Below are 19,687 nucleotides of genomic sequence, written 5' to 3' on the forward strand. Positions count from 1 at the left end.
TTATAAATAAATTAGGGAACTAAATTATGAGTACAAATGAATTTAAAAAAAATATAGGCGCTAAATGTGACATCCCACATCGCCCAGGGGTGTGATCCTTATATGTATATTTCCATTCCTACCTAGCACGAGATCTTTTGGGAGCTCACTCGGGGGTGTGATCCTTATATGTATATTCCCAATCCTACCTAGCACGAGGCCTTTTGGGAGCTCACTGGCTTCGGGTTCCGTTGGAACTCCGAAGTTAAGCGAGAAGGGGGCTAGAGCAATCCCATGATGAGTGATTCACTGGGAAGTTGCTCGTGAGTTTCCAAAAACAAAACCGTGAGGGAATGGTAAGCCCAAAGCGGACAATATCGTGCTACGGTGGTGAAGCGGGCCCGGGAAGTGGTCCCCCCAGGGCCGGGATGTGACACTAAAAGAAATTAATACATGGGTACAAAATAAAACAAAAGAAAATGCTACAAATAAAAAAAAAAAGGTTGCAAATTAAAAGTGGGTACAAACTAAAAATATAAAAATATGATACAAAGTTTAGGCATAAAACATAAATATACCATATATAATTTTTCTATCATTGATTAAATATACAATATCACGTGATGGTATACACATGGGTACAAACACAAATAAAACTTTAAAAAATATGGGCACAAAAAGAAACTAATATATGGGTACAAATTAAAAATGAAAAGAAAATTGGTACAAATTAAAAAATATTTGCAAATTAAAAATAGGTACAAACTAAAAATAAAAACATACGATAAAAAATTTAGTCATAAATATAAATATACTAATTGTAACATTTTTGACACTAAAGGAATATATTTTATTATTCAGATAATTAATGATGTTATTAATACCCAAAGACCTTGATCAAAAATTGAAAATGAATAGGATTTTAATCAATAGAGTAACAAAAAGAAGGATGTGAACCTAATTTCTCCATAAAAAAATATATCAAACACAAAACTTCATATACAACAGGATATATTTTTATAGCAGCTGCAAGGTTAGTGTGTGTAATATTTAACATAGAACATACAGCAGATTATGAGTAAGCACACTTAATTAAACCTCATTTGTCAATTCAAATCTCATCAGAAGCCTCACAGATGTATACTTTTGACCTCTTTCGCTGTGCAGAGGAACAGCTCGGATCCCAGTTCTGAGCTCTCGTATTGGCAGACATGTTTGGCCACCAAAGTCATGTCTGGCCGGAGTGTCATACTCATTGACTTCAACTCTAAGCACAGCCAGCTCTGGAACCCTCAATGGGAAGGTGAACTCCTTGTTCCAAACTGGCACCCATTGGTCCTGTATTGGTTCGGTTTCCATCATTTTTGTTTTGTCGCTCGGGACTCCCGCAATTCCAACCTGTACATGATAATATTTAATTTGTTTACATTGAAATTCACTTTGAATCTCATCTATTTGCATATATGAGTTAGTGTTATATTATGTGTCAAATCAGTTGATACAAAAAATTAAAATAAAAGTTTATGCATGAGAGCGAAAGATGATATTTATAGTAGATACTAGTTACCATACTTGTTTGACTGTTAATTTAAACCATGCATTAAACAAGAATTTGTTTAATCAATGTGTCTACATTAACACTCGTGTCAAGACGTTACGTTTCAGTAAGGAAATTTATACATTAATATAAACAGTAAGCAATTGACATGTTACGTGTCATAGTAGGTAATGAAAAGTTAAGATAAAAGTGGATAAATGTACTCTTTCTTGGAATTATTGATTTATAGCAACTACTAGTTATTGGTTAACATTGTATCTGTCGAACAGTTAATTTGGACTGGCTACTCAAATTAGAACCCTTTATATTGAATTAGTTTGGCAATCTGACAACATAAATCGATAATTCTCGCTGAATAAAGGATGCATGGGGATGTAAATGTGAATGAACATTTTGTTGTCATACCCTCACGTAGAAGTCCGGTGGAGAACATAGATCAAAGTGTGTGCGATGGAAATCTAAACGCCATCCGTCACCCATGTATACTTTTACCTGCTTGTCAAGAAAATGTTAGGAAGAGTAACTGTAACTGACATGCTTAATAAGTTTCATCAGATATACCTTCAAAGTTTTTTTCACCGGTAAAGATGCATTAGGGTCAAAAACCTCATTATTTGGGCTAGCCAGCAAAAATTCAGGTTTCTTCACATAGCCACAACCTCCATTTGCTCTGAACATTCCTTCCATAATCCAAAGGTACTTTCCATGTCCCTTTGAGAAATACACAGTTGTGATATAAGCAGGGAATTGGGTGAGAATAGAAGAAGAAAAATTTAGCAATTCCTCATTAACTCACTCGACTTTCTATTTGGTTATGAGCTTCTTAATCTTTTAAAACGTGTCAATTTACACTACAATGGTCAAATTTATCACTTTTATATGAGTTTTTCTTCAATTTGACCAAAACTGACAGATCTTGTGGTAGAGACCAAAATGTCACGTTCTAAATGATTGGGGGGGGGGGGGGGCTCAAAGCCAATTTGAAAATCGAATGGGAAAATCAGAAGAATGCACCAAGTTCAAATGACCATGCTAAAATTTTCCTTTCCTAGTAAGTTCTTAACTACATATTCATATATTGTCAAAGAAGTAGAAGCCGATTATCTAAAAAGCAATCTACAATTTTCAAAAGAAATCTAACTTGCATATTGAATGCCACCATTTGAGCTCCATGAGTCCACGCAAGCATAGGATTATAATTTGATGAGTTCAAACGTGTACCCTTTGGAGAAACCCTCAACAAATTCCTCTGAGTAAACCTAGACAAAGATTAAAGCATATTCGATCATTTAGGTGGTGAAAAAGGAATTACCACAAAACCAGAACTTCTTATGAATAACATCACCTGACAATGTCGGATCCACGAGTTCTTGTTTCATTTTTGAGTTGTTGCTCGTTCAAGCTAAGACGTCTGACTTTATTTGGATCGATATGCCATTTATCTAACCCACGTTTCGGCTTCCCTGCGTGAATCGCAATCAACTGTTTATATTCCGGAATAGCATTCTCCTCGTCTTTATCTTCATCTTCTTCATCATCTTGTTCGCTTTCCTGCTATCAAGTGTGTAATGATACATTAAAAAAGGTAACATGATTTGTGATGCCTTAAGCATATATATGTTAGGCTTACTAACACAATGTAGATTATTTCTCATGCACCTTATGATCAGTGGATCCAGATTGATCTCCAGGTTTCTGCGATTCAGGATACTTCGGTGGCTTGGTAGAAATCAAAATTCTCCTCTTCAATGATGCCGGTGAAGGGAATTCCCTTAAGAATTCTGAATCGGGAGAGTACAGCATGTCACCAAATGTCTCAGTGAGCATCTGCAATCACATTTTTTTGAAAATTTGAAACCACAAAAATGCGTTGAAAACTATAAAATAGGAAAGCCTAAGGTAGGAAATTCTATTCACCGTTGCCACTTTGGCTTGAAGATTTGAATGTAGGTGGTCTTCAAATGTTATGACAACAGGGTACTCAGAAGCAACAAAAGCGTTTTCCTTGATCGCGCGCAAACATTTGATGAGATCCACCGGACTTGTAAGTGTCCTACATGTTCAAAGAGATCATCATGAAAATATTGTTAATTAATCAGCTAGGACAAATAATTAGTAAGAGAGCAACCAAAGATTAAATTCATACCCTCCATGACGAACCACCACGTCATTTTTCTTAGAACCCTGCCACAAGTCTAATTCAATAACTCTAACACCTTGTCGCAGCGCGTTAATTATCGGACGAACACTACTGTTACTGCTGAGTTGATTTCCTTTTAAGTAAGAGTTGTGGCCGGTAAATAGGAAATAATGAGCCAATGGAGAATTCATGTCATGGTGCACCTAAATCCCAACACATTTATCATCAAATTTCAATACACTAATCATCATTTTGTCACATTAATATGCTATAGAGCTGCGAATATTTTTTAGAAAGTTTGGATGTGCTAGTACTTCTAAAAAATGAAATCATCTTCAGCACTCCGTCCATGTGAGTCGAACCAGAGAATGAAAAGTTTGATGACATTACCTTTGAAGAGAGAGGAGGATTAAGGTCACCAAGGAGATATCGAAAGAAGGCACCAAGGTCGAGTTCCTTTCGTTGAAAGATGTTGAGATGCTTGAGACTGTCGAAAATGGCCTGAGCATCTTCCTTGGTAGCACTGGATTCTCCTTGAAACTCAATCAGAAATTTCTGCAGGTCATCAATGGTCATGGTGCCATTTTGCGCGTATAGATAAAAAACGTTCTTAATATCTTCAGGAGGCTCTGCCATCCAGAGCCTAAATTTTCTCTGGAAGCAAAAGCAGACATTGAAAGACTGCTTATTAGACATTTTTGAATACTTTCTCCAGTTTATTTCATTAGAACAGAGAAAGGAAGAAATGAATTGAGTTTTGGTTACGAGACGTATTCATCCCGACTTTTATGTATGAGTGACCTACACTGGAACTCGCATACATTAACGGCTAACAAATGTTTAGCATCTCCCGAAAATAACATATTTGGCTAGAGATTCTTAGGACTGGCTTTGCAGCAATTTCAGAATCTGTGCTCTTGAAAACTTTAATTCCCAGCCCTCCACATTGCCTACTCTTTCTGTAAAAGTCAGGTACAGGCTGTTATATATATGACAATTCCTATCTCAATCAAACTTTTTCTTGGTCCACAAATAAAGAGAAAGCTGCTTTAATACCTGCCCTTCTCACTTGTAGATTCTCTTCTCTCTGTGCAAATTGGCTAAAAAGATCTTTATATCCCGAAAAATTTCATATTCAGACAACTACGATGTTCCTTAGATTTCGAGGAGTGATGCGCAAGGCACGTAAATTTTATATGGTTTCGGAAAGAAAAAGTTTCAAACAGCATTTGGTTCTATGGAAGTTTGAATATATCAATAGTTCTTGTTGCTAATTAACGTGAACATTAGCAGCCCAGCCCCGTTGGGTTACCTAGTTGACTTTATATTAGGGTTTCCTATGATTGTATAATTATCATGTATAGTCTCTTGTAAATCATATATGTACTTGCCTTCATAACGGAGTAGAATAATATACAAAAAATCTCAAATATTTTAGCGTGGTATAGAGAGAAGAACGATTATAGGATCACTTTCTCAAATACTCATTCTTTGAAATCAATATAATCCCAGCAACACAGTGGATGTCGCCAAGTTTTGAGGGATGAATTACTTAAATCATGAGTCCATTTTATTTTATTTTCAATTTCATGCCCACCCGAAGCTTATTGTTTTAAGTTTGTTAACTTGTAAATTTTGAGTGTTAAATACAGCAATTGATACACTGAAATTCGTGGCTCAAAGAGAAATTTTGAGTCAAGGGATGGTTGATTGATTATATAGATAGTCATGGTTGATGGGACGATTTATTCGGCTAGGTACCGCAAAGGAAATCTGGATTAAGAGAATAACAAAATATTGAAAATATGGTAATTTTACAGAATGTTGATCAAACATAGTAAAATGTTGGAATTTTTTCTAAAAATATCTTGTGAAGGACTTCGAAAAGGTATTCCGGTTTTTAATTGGTTCCGAAGATAGTTCATGTTATTTTCTTACAGGTAATGATAAAGAGACTAAATTTGCAAACTAAATGATATATCACCAATAAGAATGAGCACACTTATCAACGCTTAAGTAATAAACCAATCATCAACTTCCATGTCCTTTGCTTCCAAAATTTAATTTACAATTTTAGTCTCCCTAACATTACCCTTTCTTACAGCTATCGCGTCGTCTCTTACTAATGTACAACGCTAAGTAGAGAAAACTTACACTTATCATTGTATCGTTAGCGTGTAACGTTACAATGACGGTGTACTCATGTAATGTAAGTTGTTTTTCCATAAATGAAGAGAAAAAAAAAATAGATAAGTGTAGGAGGGAAAAAGGTGCAGAAATTACTTGTTGAAGGATTAAAAAAAAAAAAAAAAAGAAAAAAAAGAAGCAAAACTGAAAAAACCAAGGCATAATAATGACGACAAAATCTAGTGAAGGTGAGACTTAAAACTAAACATTATTAGCATTACCTTTTCTTACAGCTATTACGACGTCTCTTACTAATGTACAACACTAAGTAGAGAAAACTTATACTTATCATTGTATCGTTAGCGTGCAACACTACAATGATGATGTACTCATGCAATGTAAGTTGTTTTTCCATAAATGGAAGAAAAAAATAAATAAATAAATGTAGGAGATAAAAGGGGTGTAGAAATCACTTGTTGAAGTATAAAAAAAGAATAGAAGCAAAGCTAAAAAAACCAAGGCATAGTAACGACGACAAAATCTAATGAAAGTGAGACTTAAAACTGAACATTATTAGCATTACCTTTTTTTTACAGCTATCGCGACGTCTCTTACTAATGTACAACACTAAGTAGAGAAAACTTACACTTTTCATTATATCATTAGCGTGCAACGCTGCAATGACGGTGTACTCATGCCATGTAGTTGCTTTGCCATAAATGAAAGTAAAAAAAAAAATAGACAAGTGTAGGAGGGAGTAAGGATGCCGAAATCACTTGTTGAAGGATAAAAAAGAAAAAGCAAAACTGAAAAAACCAAGGCATAATAGCGACGACAAAATCCGGTGAAAGTGACACTTAAAACTAAACATTATTAGCTCTCCTACACTTGAAGACTAAACAATGACAAGAACCTCCGACGGCCAAAGAGACACAATATAGTCTAATCCACCAGTTCGAGCTGAAATACAGGCAAATAAAAAGTTTGAACAAATACCATGACCATAACAAGAAATTAAATGCTCAGAAAAATCGACAATTTAAATTTGTTTTGGAAAACTTGCTGATGGCGGATTAATTAGTGCATTCTGCGCTGCCAGCGTTCTTAAATCAAAGGTGCAGGTGGTGAAGGGGCAGGGCGGACCGGCCTCCCATGGTGCCATTTTCTTTGGCCAAGCACTTAATTTAGTACATCTGAATTCCACGATCACATGGATTAAGGACATTCTTTCTTGATGAAGTCAAGCACGTAAGATCCCATCGCGACATGTACGGATTGATGATTCAATACACATAAGAACATGAGATTCTGAAGAAAAAGGAAGAACAATGCAGGAGGTAGAACTAGAGAAAGGCAAAGCTAATGTCTGAAAAAATGCTTATATGTAGAAGGCCAAGACCGAAGGGAGTATAAAATAATGGGAACGAATCCTCCTGAGCAAATTATACAGGCCGTTGGATTTTGATTCAATGGCTATAATTATTGTAGTCGTTGGATCAAAATCCAACGGTCCGTGTGATTTGCTCAGGAGGCTCAGCCTCCTAAGCTCAGGAGGGGATCCGTTCCCTAAAACAATGCCATCACCAATGAGTCGTAAAAGCAATGTATGATATAACACAACAGTGGAGAATGACATGACGCGAGCATAGTTATTGATAATTTTGAAATACAAACATGATATATGTACAAGATATTGTATTATACTTTCGTTATATACATGTGAAACATTATTTCGAAAATAACAAAAGAAAGAAGAAATAAAAATTCCTGAAATAAATACGGCTGAGCCATGAAATTTAAATTTACCACAGCTAAGAAATCAAAATATGAGAAATGGTATATACGGGCAATGTTCATATGGTTCTAAAAGTCGAAACCTTTAAGCTTTTAGCCCCTTGGGGATCACCAAAAAGCTCCAAACTCAAAACTCACCGTTTCAGTCAGACCGAAATGCGAACCTCTCGACCTTCTCGTCGTTCAGATTAATCCCGCCCATTGCCTCGCCCAATCCGCAGCTGATGTCCGCCAGCACATCCGGGTCACTGTAATGGGTCGAAGCCTGCACAATCGCCCGGGCTCTCCGGGCCGGGTCACTGCTCTTGAACACACCCGACCCGACGAAAACCCCGTCGCACCCCAACTGCATCATCAGCGCCGCGTCTGCGGGAGTCGCCACGCCGCCGGCGGCAAAATGCACCACTGGCAGCCTCCCGACCTGCTTCGTCTGTATCATGAGATCGTACGGCGCCGAGATTCTCTTCGCGTACGCAAACACCTCGTCGTCGTCCATGTTCCTCAAGACCCTGATGTCCCCCATCACGTGCCGGACGTGCCGAACGGCTTCAACGATGTTTCCGGTGCCGGCTTCCCCCTTCGTCCGGATCATCGCGGCGCCCTCGCGGATCCGGCGGAGCGCCTCGCCGAGATCCCGGCATCCGCAGACGAACGGGACTCGAAAATTGTGCTTGTTGATGTGGTGCTCCTCGTCGGCGAGGGTGAGGACTTCGCTCTCGTCGACGTAGTCGACGCCGATGGCTTCGAGGATTTGGGCCTCAACAAAATGGCCGATGCGGGCTTTGGCCATGACGGGGATGGTGACGGAGCGCTTGATCTCCTTGATGAGCTGGGGGTCGGACATTCGAGCAACACCGCCCTGTGATCGGATATCGGAGGGGACGCGCTCGAGGGCCATGACGGCGCAGGCACCGGCCTCCTCGGCGATACGGGCCTGGGCAGGGTTGACGACGTCCATGATGACGCCACCGCGGAGCATTTGGGCGAGGCCAACTTTGACGGAGAACGGGGAAGACTTGCTGGTGGTTTCGTATATGGCGCCTTTGCCGTAGACAGTGACAACGCCGCTGCTATCAGCCATTTTCTGGGGGATTGGTGGATTGTGAGATTTCGCAAGAAAGGAGGAGGAAGGTGGTGGAGAGTGATGGTATTTTTTTATTAGTTTTTTTTTTTCTTTTCCTTAACTTCCCGCTCTGTTACTCTGATTTCCAGTATCTACTTTTGGAAACTCCAATTTTTCCTAAAATTGAGTTTTTAGTGTACGGTTGGAGACCAAATTTTTTAAATTAAATTGTTTGTATTACCATTAAAAAATAAGTACGTTAATCGATATTTAATAATTCAATCATTTACAATCATATCATTCTGTTTTTAAATTTGGTTTAAAAATTTTGATCTCCCTAATATTACCCTTAATTAAATTACGTATTTTTTGGTTTTTTACGTTCAATACACAAAAGTTTCACACCAATTTTAGTGATACTCGATTCACGTATCCTACGTGTATTTTAAATGTATTATTGAAAAGATAAATATTTCACACTTTCTATGTTTGGAGCGATTTTCAAATGGATCACGACTTTTCAATTTTCTTACATTGCTCCCTTAGAGTTTTGAAATTGTGTCAATTTACACTTTTTATCAAATGAATTATTTGAATTTTTATTAAATTAATAACATAGTGAGCATAAAACCTGTAATGCCAATGACATGTAAGCTTCATTTGCATGCATTGATAAAAAAAAGTTGTATATTTAGATGTTCAAATATTCAAAATGTGTAAATTGATATAATTGCAAAACCTCAGGAAGTAATTTGAGAAAATTAAAACCTCTACTAACTATTTTAAAGATCACGCGAAAACTTGAAATGTGAAAAAATTAAAACCCCAATATTCATTTTAAAAATCATTTCATATCTTTAAAGGTGTAAAATAAAATTAGCCTAAAAAATTTAATTTTTATTGTTCTCTCCCAAGTGCTGTGTGTCAACGAGCAATGCTATAGATTTCTCTACAGGGGTATGAAAACCTTACTTCAGGAGCCATCTAAGACTACACCATCAACTACAAAACTAAAAGAATTTTGATTATTACACTACGACAGCATACATCCTAGTTTAATCGTCTCCGTTCCTTCGGATTCATGTCCTCCACGGCATCCATCGTTTCTTGTTTTCGCCGCTTCCATCTCTTGATGAGACTACTATCAGCCGACTGGAGAGCGCACGGGGGGCCAGGAGAAGGGTACGCGGTAGACTTTTTAAGACACTCCCTCTGTATCGGGTCAGCAAGACAAAGCAGGGATTCTGTACATACTTCCATTGCGGACGCTGGAATGTCTGGCTTGAAGTCCAGCAACTTTGAGTACTCTGTTATGAGGTGAAACATGTAATCATAGACCCGATCCATGCTTAGGCTTTCCATGAAATCCTGCCCTCTTTGTCCCATTGCCTTAGCCTGTTCAGCCATTGGAGAATATTGTAGCCTTGATTATGTTGTTCTTTCATATGAAGATATAAACTTAAAGGGAAAGCCGGGGGAAAACTGAATTGTACATTACTGATTCGAAATATAACGACGAGAACAAGAACATAATATAGAATACTACTAACAGTTGAAAGATACCTCAGATTGGTGTTCAAGAGCCCAGTCCACAGCAGACTTTATGGATGGGCATATAGCGTTAGGGGAGATGGGCCAATAATTAATCTTAGGAATGAGACCACGGCTGAAGAAATCCTCATATTGTGGGGTTATTATTAGTGTAAGCGAGCCACATGATACGATATATTTCAAGCTGACTGACCAAGCATAGCCTTCTGCATAGATTTTGTACCTACAAAAGGTGGAAAAGATTTCTGAGCTGCAGGATCACATCCACATGCCAATTAGATAATAAGACGCCAATGGAGTACAACTATACATAACAGCTACTCATCAGCCGAGGAGAAAGAGGAGAAGGAAACATTTTGCGAATCATTGGAACGGTCAAGGTCCACTAGATAAAAAGAAAACACACAAAAGAGAATGTCAAGTCCTCCTTGAAAGTTAAAGGCTGCCCAGGTTTCAGAACTTCAAAACTATAAACTGCAAACTGCATCATTTTCATAGATGCGGAAAATTGAACTCTATAGACAAAAGCAAAAGGACTACAAAGCAGAGTCAACATATCAACTCCGGGACAATATCTTAGGCCAATAAGTAATAAATGATCAAGCCACATCTTCCTAGCTAATCAGTTGGACTATATATGGAGAATACGATGATAGGCCATCACTTTTAGAAGCTGTACTTACTGATGATTACACTGCTTAGATAGTTTAGACTGCTCATAACCAGCCCTTGCTTCCGCTTCCCAATCCTATGATGTATATAGAAAGACAATGTCAGGTCTTGTCTAGGCCTATCACTCCTACAGTTCAAGTTAAAGAGAGATCAACATGCAGATTTAACTCAACCTGACGCATAATCTGCGCACTCCACATCTTCGTGTCATTGCAGTTAAGTAACTCTGTACGAACAGGGGAACTAACATCTGGGTTTCCTTTCCAATATGCAAAAGGCTCCTTCTTTTTCCAACTTCTTTCCTGAGAACCCCACTTGATTTCTCGGAACTGCTCTGCCCAGGGATGAATGTTAAGCTCTGGCCTGTGCAGTAATCATAAACTATAAAGACAATCAGCACGAATAAAACCATAACCACGCATTTGATGCCAAAATAAATGAAGCATTTTCATGTTATACAAATCAGTAAAAGGTTAGCATACAATGTCAATCTTGTTAAATTAAATCCGCCTAATAACCACCATGTAATTGATGCAAGCATACAAGCATGGAGTAATTTATTTACTTTTTAGAAATTTTTACAGCAATTCAAGCACACACGAACAATTAATAAATTCAGGTTCTTTCCCATTGAATCATTGGCAATGCATACGCAAACGCGAAAAATTACCCGAAAAAACTAGAAACTTAGAAAATTAACAATTAATGTGAATCAGAAGACAATCAAAGAATGATGATTCTTACCAACCCCAGAAGGACCAATCAGGAAATGGGATATCAAAGTGATCACCGTCCGTACAGTACCGGAAAACCGGCAACGGCATCGATTGGTGCTCGGTCCGGTTGATGATGGGCTTATCCATACAATCAAACATGATATCCACATCCGGAACCCGACCCGGATACCTGGCCAGGAGCTGCAGAAAACCCCAAATGGTGAACATGGCGCGGCTCTGCACGCAAGCCCAGTACAAATCCACATACAGCCTCCCGTCAACAATCACCACGCGAAACGCCGCGTATTGCTTGGCGGTCTCCAAATGGGCGGCGGAGATCCGGGTCCGGGCCCAGGGCTCCAGATCATGCTGGATCCAACGGAAGAACTCGGGGCATTTCGGGGCTTTCGCGCGGGACGACGGAGGACGGCGTCGTTCAGGGACTTCGTTGCTTGTGTAGCGGCAGGCGAGGTAGGAGCAGTGGATAAGCTTGTACGCTCGGTCGTGGAGGGTCTCGTCGGTGAAGGTTTTTGGCGGGAAGAAGTGCCACGGCGTCGGCTCGAGGTTGTGGCCGGCCAGTGTCTTGGTCTGAGTGGTGAAGTCGTTCACCTGTTCGACGAAATGCCCCAGTGAAATATTTTTCATATACATAAAAAATGGAAAACCGGAAAAACGACGCTGCGTTTTAGACCTTGTAGATGACGAAGCCGAGTGAGAGAAGGGAGAGGACGATGACGGATTGGAGGATGTGAGAGGGCCTGGCGGATCTCAGAGCCATGATCCGATGCGGCGGCGGCGGCGGCGGCGGATGAGTTGTGGTGGTGGTGGTGCTGCTGCATTGTGTCTGTTTGTTGTATCGCCTTGTAAATTTGTAATTGTGGGTAACTAGTTGGGGGCTGAGCTGAGGTCCAAGCCATTTCTGTTTCAGTTGGGTCCCACCGGGAAGAAGTGTTTGCCACGTGGGTGGTTTTTGTAGCTTTTTACCGGTTTTTCCCCGGGAAAAAATGGATGGCGGGGGACCACCCTCCGCAATAAACAGGGAAGTGGACCGGCTTCACCAAGCGTTACGGAATAAAACTTTGGTAAGGTCCATTAAATATCAATAATCACCCATGAAATAATTTTATCATAGGTTTTAGGGGTGGGCACGAGCCGAGCCGGAGAAAATTTACGCGATTTCGTTCTGTTTTGTGAGATTATTTTTAGCAATATAATCAAACTAAAAATAAACGAACAAGTATCGTTCGTAGATCTAACTTCTTTTTTTTTTTTTTTTTTTTTTTTTTTTAAACGTTCAGGGATCCAACTTTAGATAGGGCAAATGAAAAGTTCAATTAGGAAAAATAAATGCTCCCAACAGTTGCTCGCTTACGCAACCTTTCATGGCTATGAGCTCCACAGCTCATCAAGGGCCGGCAATCAGTTAGCAGTCTGCAGTGGTAATCATCCCTAGCACAACTTTTAGAGCATGTTTATTTACTTCGTATAAGAATTAGAAAGATTGATGATGACAATAAATGTGTGTCGGATAAATAACCCCCTAAATTATTTCTTACCTTAAACTTTCAAGCATGACATACCCAAATCATTTGCAAACCTCCTCAAAAGATTCATGCCAAAAACCAGAATTCTACCGAAAAAGAAAAGGCCTTCTAGTACAATTGAAACCACAAGCTCATCTGTAAGTGAAAAAAAATCCACAGAGAACCATAAAAACTATGGTACAAGGGAGCTCCTCCCTGCAAACTTGGTTCACATATATACACAAGCTCAAACTGTAAAAATCTTCCTCACTTTCTTCATCCTTCTACGGCATATGGGGCACGTACCAGCCTCCTCGGCAATCCTGCACCGTGAATCCGTTTAGAAATCTAACTTTTCTTTGATTTGGTAGTAGTTTGCAAGTGTAGGTTATGTTCAAAGTCATTATATATAACATTTCGTATAGAGGGTTATAAGCAGAAGACTACGGCATTGATTCAGATTCGTATACCTTGTTCCGCAAGTAAAACAGGCAGTGCAGTGCCCACAGGGAAGAAAGAAGCAATCCCTTGGACCATCAAAGCAAATGACACAAAGACGCCGAGTATTGTTGCTATCTCCTTCACTTGTTAACCCTCCTTCAAGGGAACTCGCAGCAAGGCACTCATCCAAATCTTCCTCAGTATTGGAAACAGATTCATACGATGAACCCCAACTCAAAACTTCATCGTCTTTGGGTGGAAGCAATGGGGTTTGCTCGGATTCTCCCTCCTCTGCCTGAAATTCGGTTGTGTGTTCACCAAAATTTTGGAATTTGTAATAAATTTTAAAGGCCGATAAGAGGAGCAAAGTCATAACGCCTACAAGCAAACATAGAGGTAAATGTAAAGAAAAGATTTCTTTTCCAATGTTACGAGAAGGATATGAAGGATGATAAGAATTAAGAAATAACCTGCTACAAGAAAATACATGGCCCATCTCGGTCCATAAGACAGGTTTACATACCAGTCATTGTCAGGAACACCCTAAGGATTCAGAAAGTGATGGAAGTTGTATCAATGGCCCGAAAAGGGACAGAAGGAAAACAAAACTCGGGGATGAGAGTCTTTTACATTACCTCTTCCGGACCTGGAGAAGTTATGACAGCAACATTTGCCCGAAAGAGGGAAAGCTTTAAGCTGCATAACCGGTTATACAAAGAGCATTTGTAATACGCCTTGGTTGTGTTATAAAGAATAGATTTTATGTTGAATACCAACTCTACCTGTGTTATACATAAACATTGGAAGCTCAATAAAGTTGGAAACTAATGATTATTGTCGATATAATTATAACCAATGGATTAAACTTTTGAATAATTACCTCAACATTCTCTGGGTTCAAGTTCCCTACTGCGATATAGTAAGTAGAAGACTTTGGAATTTCCTGCTGGATCCTACCACTTCCTGTGAAGAAAACAGGTTGACTTAGAAGTTTAGAACATTGTAATTGGTTCCGAAAGAGAGAATCAATTTGAGTGATGAATCTTACCATAAATTATATTCCAAGACAATGTTGCGTTACCATATGACGGATCCTCTATCCATTCAGCCAGGCTCTCACTACCTGCAGGTTCATATAAAAGTTTACAACACCAGAAAATACATTTGAGTTCTACTAACACCTGTACCACCACCGCCACAAAAAAAGAGGAGAAAATAACCGAAAAACAAAAGTCCCCCGTATCATATATGCTAGATAAACCTTCTGCAGAGGCATTTGGACTCATGGGAAAGTGGTTAGATTTAAGAGTCGGAGAGGAAGGAAGACTCAGAAATTGGAGAAGTTTCAGAATTTTACTAAATCTGCAACTATCCCAGGTGTCGGAGAGTAAAGAAACTGTTACAGAACATTATCCCAAATCTACAACTATTTGATTCGACATAAATCCTAGACCTTAGTACGTTAAGTTTAGATAACCATATACGAGGTACTTCAGCAGAAACCAAACAAAATATCTGAAACTAGAAGTTGGGAATTACCTTGTGCGATTACAAGGGTTAAAGGCGAGGAACTTGTAGGCATTACACTGTAAATAATATCGATGCTAGACCCTTTGTTTAGAAAGTAAATCCATGCCTGTTACATGAAAAGAAGTAAAGTTTTATCCCATCAACCAAACCAGATGACAAAAACTTAGATATGAAATGGCAAGGAAGATCTTGCCTTGTGATAATTGGCTGGAACAAGTGTATCCTTCGTTTCGGTCCATGCTGTTTCAACATCCAGGGGAGGAGGTTTGTGGAATCCATATAACATTGGCCCAGGTTTTTGCTCATCAAGCTTCTGTGCCTATTGTTTTATAGACCAGATGAGTTTTACTGCACCCCAGTTCTTTACTAAACGAGAATTACAAGATGAAATGCGGTTGATCACCTTAATGGATTGCACAAAAAATGGATTAGTTTGTATCAAGCGCGAGCAGTTCGGGCCTAGTGGTAGATTGCCGGATCCATAGAAACCAAGAATCAGAGTCATAGATGCTGTGCGCGACGAACATCAAAAACCAAAAGTAGTACCAACAGACCAAATTATTCAGATGCTCAAGTCATTAACAAACGAGTTCATTAAGTAACAACACATGGAAAAACTTAAGAAAAGAAGAGGAAAAACCGAGTAATCAATTGAAAAGTTAAATAATTTCAGTCCATTTGACGGAAGAACAAAACTCAAAACCCTCTCCTCAACTACACATGAAACAAGCAAAAGGGGTTGACTGGACAAAGATTTGGTTTCACTTTTTGTCAGAAGTACTTTTTGCTTATGGGAAGAACTTAAGTACAGGTTACAATCATTGTGCCGGTATTTTACACCGATAAAAAGTACAACATTTTTAAAGTGAAATGATTTTCGCGTACTTATTTTCTTGTTATGCACTCTTTTTATCGACTCTGTATTCTCATATGAGTTATTTAATCTAAAAGTAAAATATAAATATAGATGTGCATGAGGAGAAAATGATGCCCATAAATCATTTCCTTATTTGAACTTTCTAATGTGACAATATTTGATTGACTTGAGATACGACCGTGGTTTCTCAATCCCAAAACTAATTAAAGAAACATGAAACAAATTCACACAAGCACTGCAAATAAGCGATTGATGAGGAGGGAAACTGACCAAAGAACCAAAAGGTGATAAGCACAGCAAAGGCCGACCAAATATCATCCTTCAATTCAGACGCTGTTACATCGGACACCAACAAGTTCACATGATAAGTAAAAGTCCTAGAACTTCTCATCCGCTGCTGCACAGCAAAATTGTCCCCATTTGAACGTCTGTCTCTTTCTTCTTCTTCTTCTTCTCCTTCTTCTTCTTCTTCTTCTTCTCCTCCTTCTTCTTCTTCTTCTTCTTCTTCTTCTTCTTCTTCTTCCACCCATGAGCTCGACGGCGGAGAAGAAGAAGAAGATGGAAAGGATGCATCTTCTCTTCGATCTGGTTCTGGGGTTTCCATGCTGAAAACACAAAATTCAAAGTTGTACTTACAAATTTATACTAAAAAGAAAGGAAGAAGGAAAGGAATGATTTTTCCTTTTTTGGTTTCTAAGACTTTACATGGATGAAGGGAGTTTTGGGAGGCAGCAGCATCCATTGAGGAAGCAAAGGCGGTGGGGAGGAGGCTGCTAAGCTCACCAAAAAGTCGTGTTTTCTGGTTCCATTTTTGGGTTTTTTTCCACATGGGAATGGTAGTTGGTGTGTGACGGTTAGTTAATTTGTCGTTTGATTTTCTATTATTTTCCTTTTGGATTTCTGGTTTTCTGGTCCCTCGGAGGTGGAGCCCGTCAACGAGGTTCTAGGAATCAAGGACGTGACATGTGAGTTGGGGTCGCCCAGCGGATGACTTAAATACCGAAATATCGAATGTCTTATTAAGGATAATGTTATTCATACATTTATTTTTATTTTTCACATATTTTTCTTAATTTTTAGTCGTGAGATGAAATGAATTAAAGAAGATTAATAACCTAAAAAAAAAAAAAGTGTGTGGTAGACAAAAATAATTATGTAAATAACATTATCCTTTATTAATTGATGTTATATATTTGATAGTTATTCATGTCGTTATGTTCGCTAGTGAATATTAAGTGGAAAGTAAATAATAAAGTGACACATTTAGCGGTTTGATAAGATGCATAGTCAGACCAACTATCTAAAATTTTGCTTGGATAGTGCTTTTGTTGGTAAATCCTATTACCTCAGGTGAAATTGACTTCCTGAACTATTATTTTGGTAAATTAACTTGTTGAACTTTCAATTAACCCCTCACTGTTATTTGATGAAATTTCATCCACTTGCTGTCAAATGCTGGCATGAATTTACCTTCAAGGTGAATAACGTGTTGGTCACGTGGCAATATTTGACAGCAAAGTTGATAAAATTTTATCGAATATGATAGCGGGGTTAATTGGCTAATTTCAAATAGTTCATGGGCTTAATTTACCCAAAAAATAGTTCAAAGGTCAACTTTAACTTAAATACTAATTTAGAGGGTCAAACGGCAGTTTACTCTCTCTAATTATGTCCATGTCTAAACTTTTTTCTCAATTGTCCTTTTCTTCATTCGTTTTGGATTTGTTGTTGGAGTATAGTATTGTCCACCTGTTGAAATGTCCCACATTGACCGTATCAATGACAAAAGAAGAGTTTAAATACCCTAATCTCACTTAAACTAATACCGAGGCCTTTTGTGATAAATCCACACACCTGACGGATTGTGCAGATGGTAATTACCAAGTTGGGGATAATATCGGTGTTGTTGGAAGTGGGTCGTATAGCCCGTTTCTCTAATAAGTCTACATGGTATCAGAGCTAGGGAACGGGCTCGTACTGTACTACCATATGATGGATGGGTCCCCTTGGCCTCATGCGATGATAGTGGGTCCCTTGGCCCCCGCGTGTAGGGTGAGTTTCCTTGGCTTCACATGGTTGTCGACGTATGGATCTCCCACATGTGACCCACAAATTGGGTCCCACGTGAAGAGGCGTGTTGAAATGTCTCACATCAACTGTATCAATGACAAAAGAAGAGTTTAAATACCCTAATCTCACTCCAACTAATACCGAGACATTTTGTAATAAAACCCCACACTTGACGGATTGTGTAGGTGGTAATTACTAAGTTGTTAACAATATCGGTGTTGTTGAAAGTGGGTCGTATGACCTGTCTCTCTGATAATTCTACAAACACAATGTTTATCCAAATCTACCTTATTATTTGGATGAAAGTCCAGTTTTGTTTTGGTTTGTCTTGTTTTTCATAATAGAAAGAATAAATTCGGTTGCAGAATTTTTTTCACTTTTTTTCACTAAACTAAGAGTTAGTAGGTTCTGAACGATAGAAATAACATAATTGATGAGTGAATTTTATTTTGAAGAGTGATTGAAGTCTTTGGTTACAAGGTCAGGACAGAAATATAAAGTTCTTTCACATTTCCATTCTTTTAAGCTAACGTTTAGATTTGCTCCTTTAAGATCATAGCATATTACAAGAGTGGAATTTATAGATTTCTAGTGTTACCACATGCCACATATTCAATTTAAATTCAGAAGACAGTGTGTTGAATAAGAATGCCGTAACCACCGGAGCAATTCGCTACTTTCGTTGACCTAAAAATTTAAGGATGAAGCCTATAATGGGAGCACAATGAAATCAAGAAAGCTTAACTTAAATCAAATGTGTAGTTGGTACCAAAAGGATAGGAAGCAAAGGATAGTAACCTGGTTGTCTGCACTCTAAGGCCTCGTTTGGCAGCTCGGACTGTACTGACTATTTCTGTCGGATATGATAAATAGCCACCGGATAGTACTGACTAAATTAGTCGGGTGTTTGGTGCAGTATCGGACTAGTGACCATATTATTTATACTATGTTTGGTATTATACTAGATAGGATGAATCAAACTTAAAAAAAAAATTTTAAAAAAAAGTGAAATCATTTTTTTGTTCCCAGATCTCTCTGCACCCCCCAAACACCCTCCCTCTCTCTCCCTTCTTCTTCCCCGACTACAGAAGAATCCCAAATAATTGTTCCCCGGCTCTCTTTGCCACACCCCCCAAACTCCCTCCCTATCTCTCCCATATTCTTCTTCCCCAACTAAATAATCCAGCCGTTTTGGTTGGTTTTATTAAGCGGGTGTATACCGTGTTATCCTATCCGACCGGTTAAATTAATCCGACGCTTATTTAGTACAAGTGAACGCCAAACACCTGAGTTCGTATAACTAATCCTATCCGATCCTTTATCCGATCTACCAAACAGGGCCTAAGGATTACAATTTAGTAATTTAAAATTATCTGAAAACACGATTCCTATTTCTATGCAACAAGTTAATGTGTATATGCATATATAACTCGTGATATGCAAAATGACACAACTCGAATTAACCCCGTTCGCTTTCTATTTTTAACACGAGTCTAGGCGAGGCTTAGGTTTTTTTAATTTTAATTAAATTTATTAAACATTATATAAATAAATGTTTATTTGTATTTAAAAAATATATAATTATATTGAGATACATAAATTGCAAAATAGAATAACATATAAAATTTGTTTGGTAAGTGCTTTCA

At 38.5% G+C, this 19,687-nt stretch overlaps 4 protein-coding genes across 8 annotated transcripts; all 4 read right to left on the minus strand.

Annotated features, from left to right (window-relative positions):
• Nucleotides 1–927: 927 nt before the first annotated feature.
• LOC137743511 (phosphoinositide phospholipase C 2) lies at nucleotides 928–4,514 on the minus strand. 2 transcript variants are annotated; one of them, XM_068483414.2, is made up of 9 exons: nucleotides 4,068–4,514; nucleotides 3,684–3,880; nucleotides 3,455–3,590; nucleotides 3,197–3,364; nucleotides 2,883–3,091; nucleotides 2,679–2,796; nucleotides 2,099–2,248; nucleotides 1,943–2,029; nucleotides 928–1,377 (listed from the first exon to the last, which is right to left on the minus strand). In XM_068483414.2, the coding sequence occupies exons 1-9, from the start codon at nucleotides 4,371–4,373 to the stop codon at nucleotides 1,072–1,074; spliced, it is 1,677 nt and encodes a 558-aa protein (XP_068339515.1). In that variant the 5' UTR covers nucleotides 4,374–4,514; the 3' UTR covers nucleotides 928–1,071. The 2 variants fall into 2 exon arrangements, with proteins under 2 accessions (XP_068339515.1, XP_068339516.1); XM_068483415.2 differs by having other exon boundaries at nucleotides 2,883–3,088; nucleotides 4,068–4,508.
• Nucleotides 4,515–7,429: 2,915 nt separating this feature from the next.
• On the minus strand, nucleotides 7,430–8,920 carry LOC137741348 (putative pyridoxal 5'-phosphate synthase subunit PDX1). Its single transcript, XM_068481071.2, has one exon. It carries the CDS (start codon nucleotides 8,677–8,679, stop codon nucleotides 7,741–7,743), a length of 939 nt encoding a protein of 312 aa, XP_068337172.1. The 5' UTR covers nucleotides 8,680–8,920; the 3' UTR covers nucleotides 7,430–7,740.
• Nucleotides 8,921–9,537: 617 nt separating this feature from the next.
• LOC137743606 (uncharacterized) lies at nucleotides 9,538–12,489 on the minus strand. 2 transcript variants are annotated; one of them, XM_088679909.1, is made up of 7 exons: nucleotides 12,404–12,489; nucleotides 12,292–12,360; nucleotides 11,629–12,209; nucleotides 11,058–11,247; nucleotides 10,896–10,960; nucleotides 10,225–10,435; nucleotides 9,538–10,056 (listed from the first exon to the last, which is right to left on the minus strand). In XM_088679909.1, exons 1-7 carry the CDS (start codon nucleotides 12,437–12,439, stop codon nucleotides 9,712–9,714), a joined length of 1,497 nt encoding a protein of 498 aa, XP_088536035.1. In that variant the 5' UTR covers nucleotides 12,440–12,489; the 3' UTR covers nucleotides 9,538–9,711. The 2 variants fall into 2 exon arrangements, with proteins under 2 accessions (XP_088536035.1, XP_068339633.1); XM_068483532.2 differs by having other exon boundaries at nucleotides 12,292–12,482.
• A 633-nt stretch (nucleotides 12,490–13,122) lies between these two features.
• Nucleotides 13,123–16,818, minus strand: LOC137742750 (E3 ubiquitin-protein ligase APD2). 3 transcript variants are annotated; one of them, XM_068482691.2, is made up of 11 exons: nucleotides 16,677–16,818; nucleotides 16,242–16,576; nucleotides 15,498–15,604; nucleotides 15,288–15,413; nucleotides 15,104–15,200; nucleotides 14,613–14,687; nucleotides 14,445–14,527; nucleotides 14,200–14,346; nucleotides 14,035–14,107; nucleotides 13,594–13,942; nucleotides 13,123–13,446 (listed from the first exon to the last, which is right to left on the minus strand). In XM_068482691.2, exons 2-11 carry the CDS (start codon nucleotides 16,573–16,575, stop codon nucleotides 13,371–13,373), a joined length of 1,467 nt encoding a protein of 488 aa, XP_068338792.2. In that variant the 5' UTR covers nucleotide 16,576; nucleotides 16,677–16,818; the 3' UTR covers nucleotides 13,123–13,370. The 3 variants fall into 3 exon arrangements, with proteins under 3 accessions (XP_068338792.2, XP_068338791.2, XP_068338793.2); XM_068482690.2 differs by having other exon boundaries at nucleotides 16,242–16,728; XM_068482692.2 differs by lacking the exon at nucleotides 16,677–16,818 and having other exon boundaries at nucleotides 15,498–15,553; nucleotides 16,242–16,670.
• Nucleotides 16,819–19,687: the final 2,869 nt, after the last annotated feature.

The sequence above is a fragment of the Pyrus communis genome, chromosome 11, assembly GCF_041283825.1.
Source record: "Pyrus communis isolate YQ-2024b chromosome 11, ASM4128382v1, whole genome shotgun sequence".
NCBI lineage: Eukaryota > Viridiplantae > Streptophyta > Magnoliopsida > Rosales > Rosaceae > Pyrus > Pyrus communis.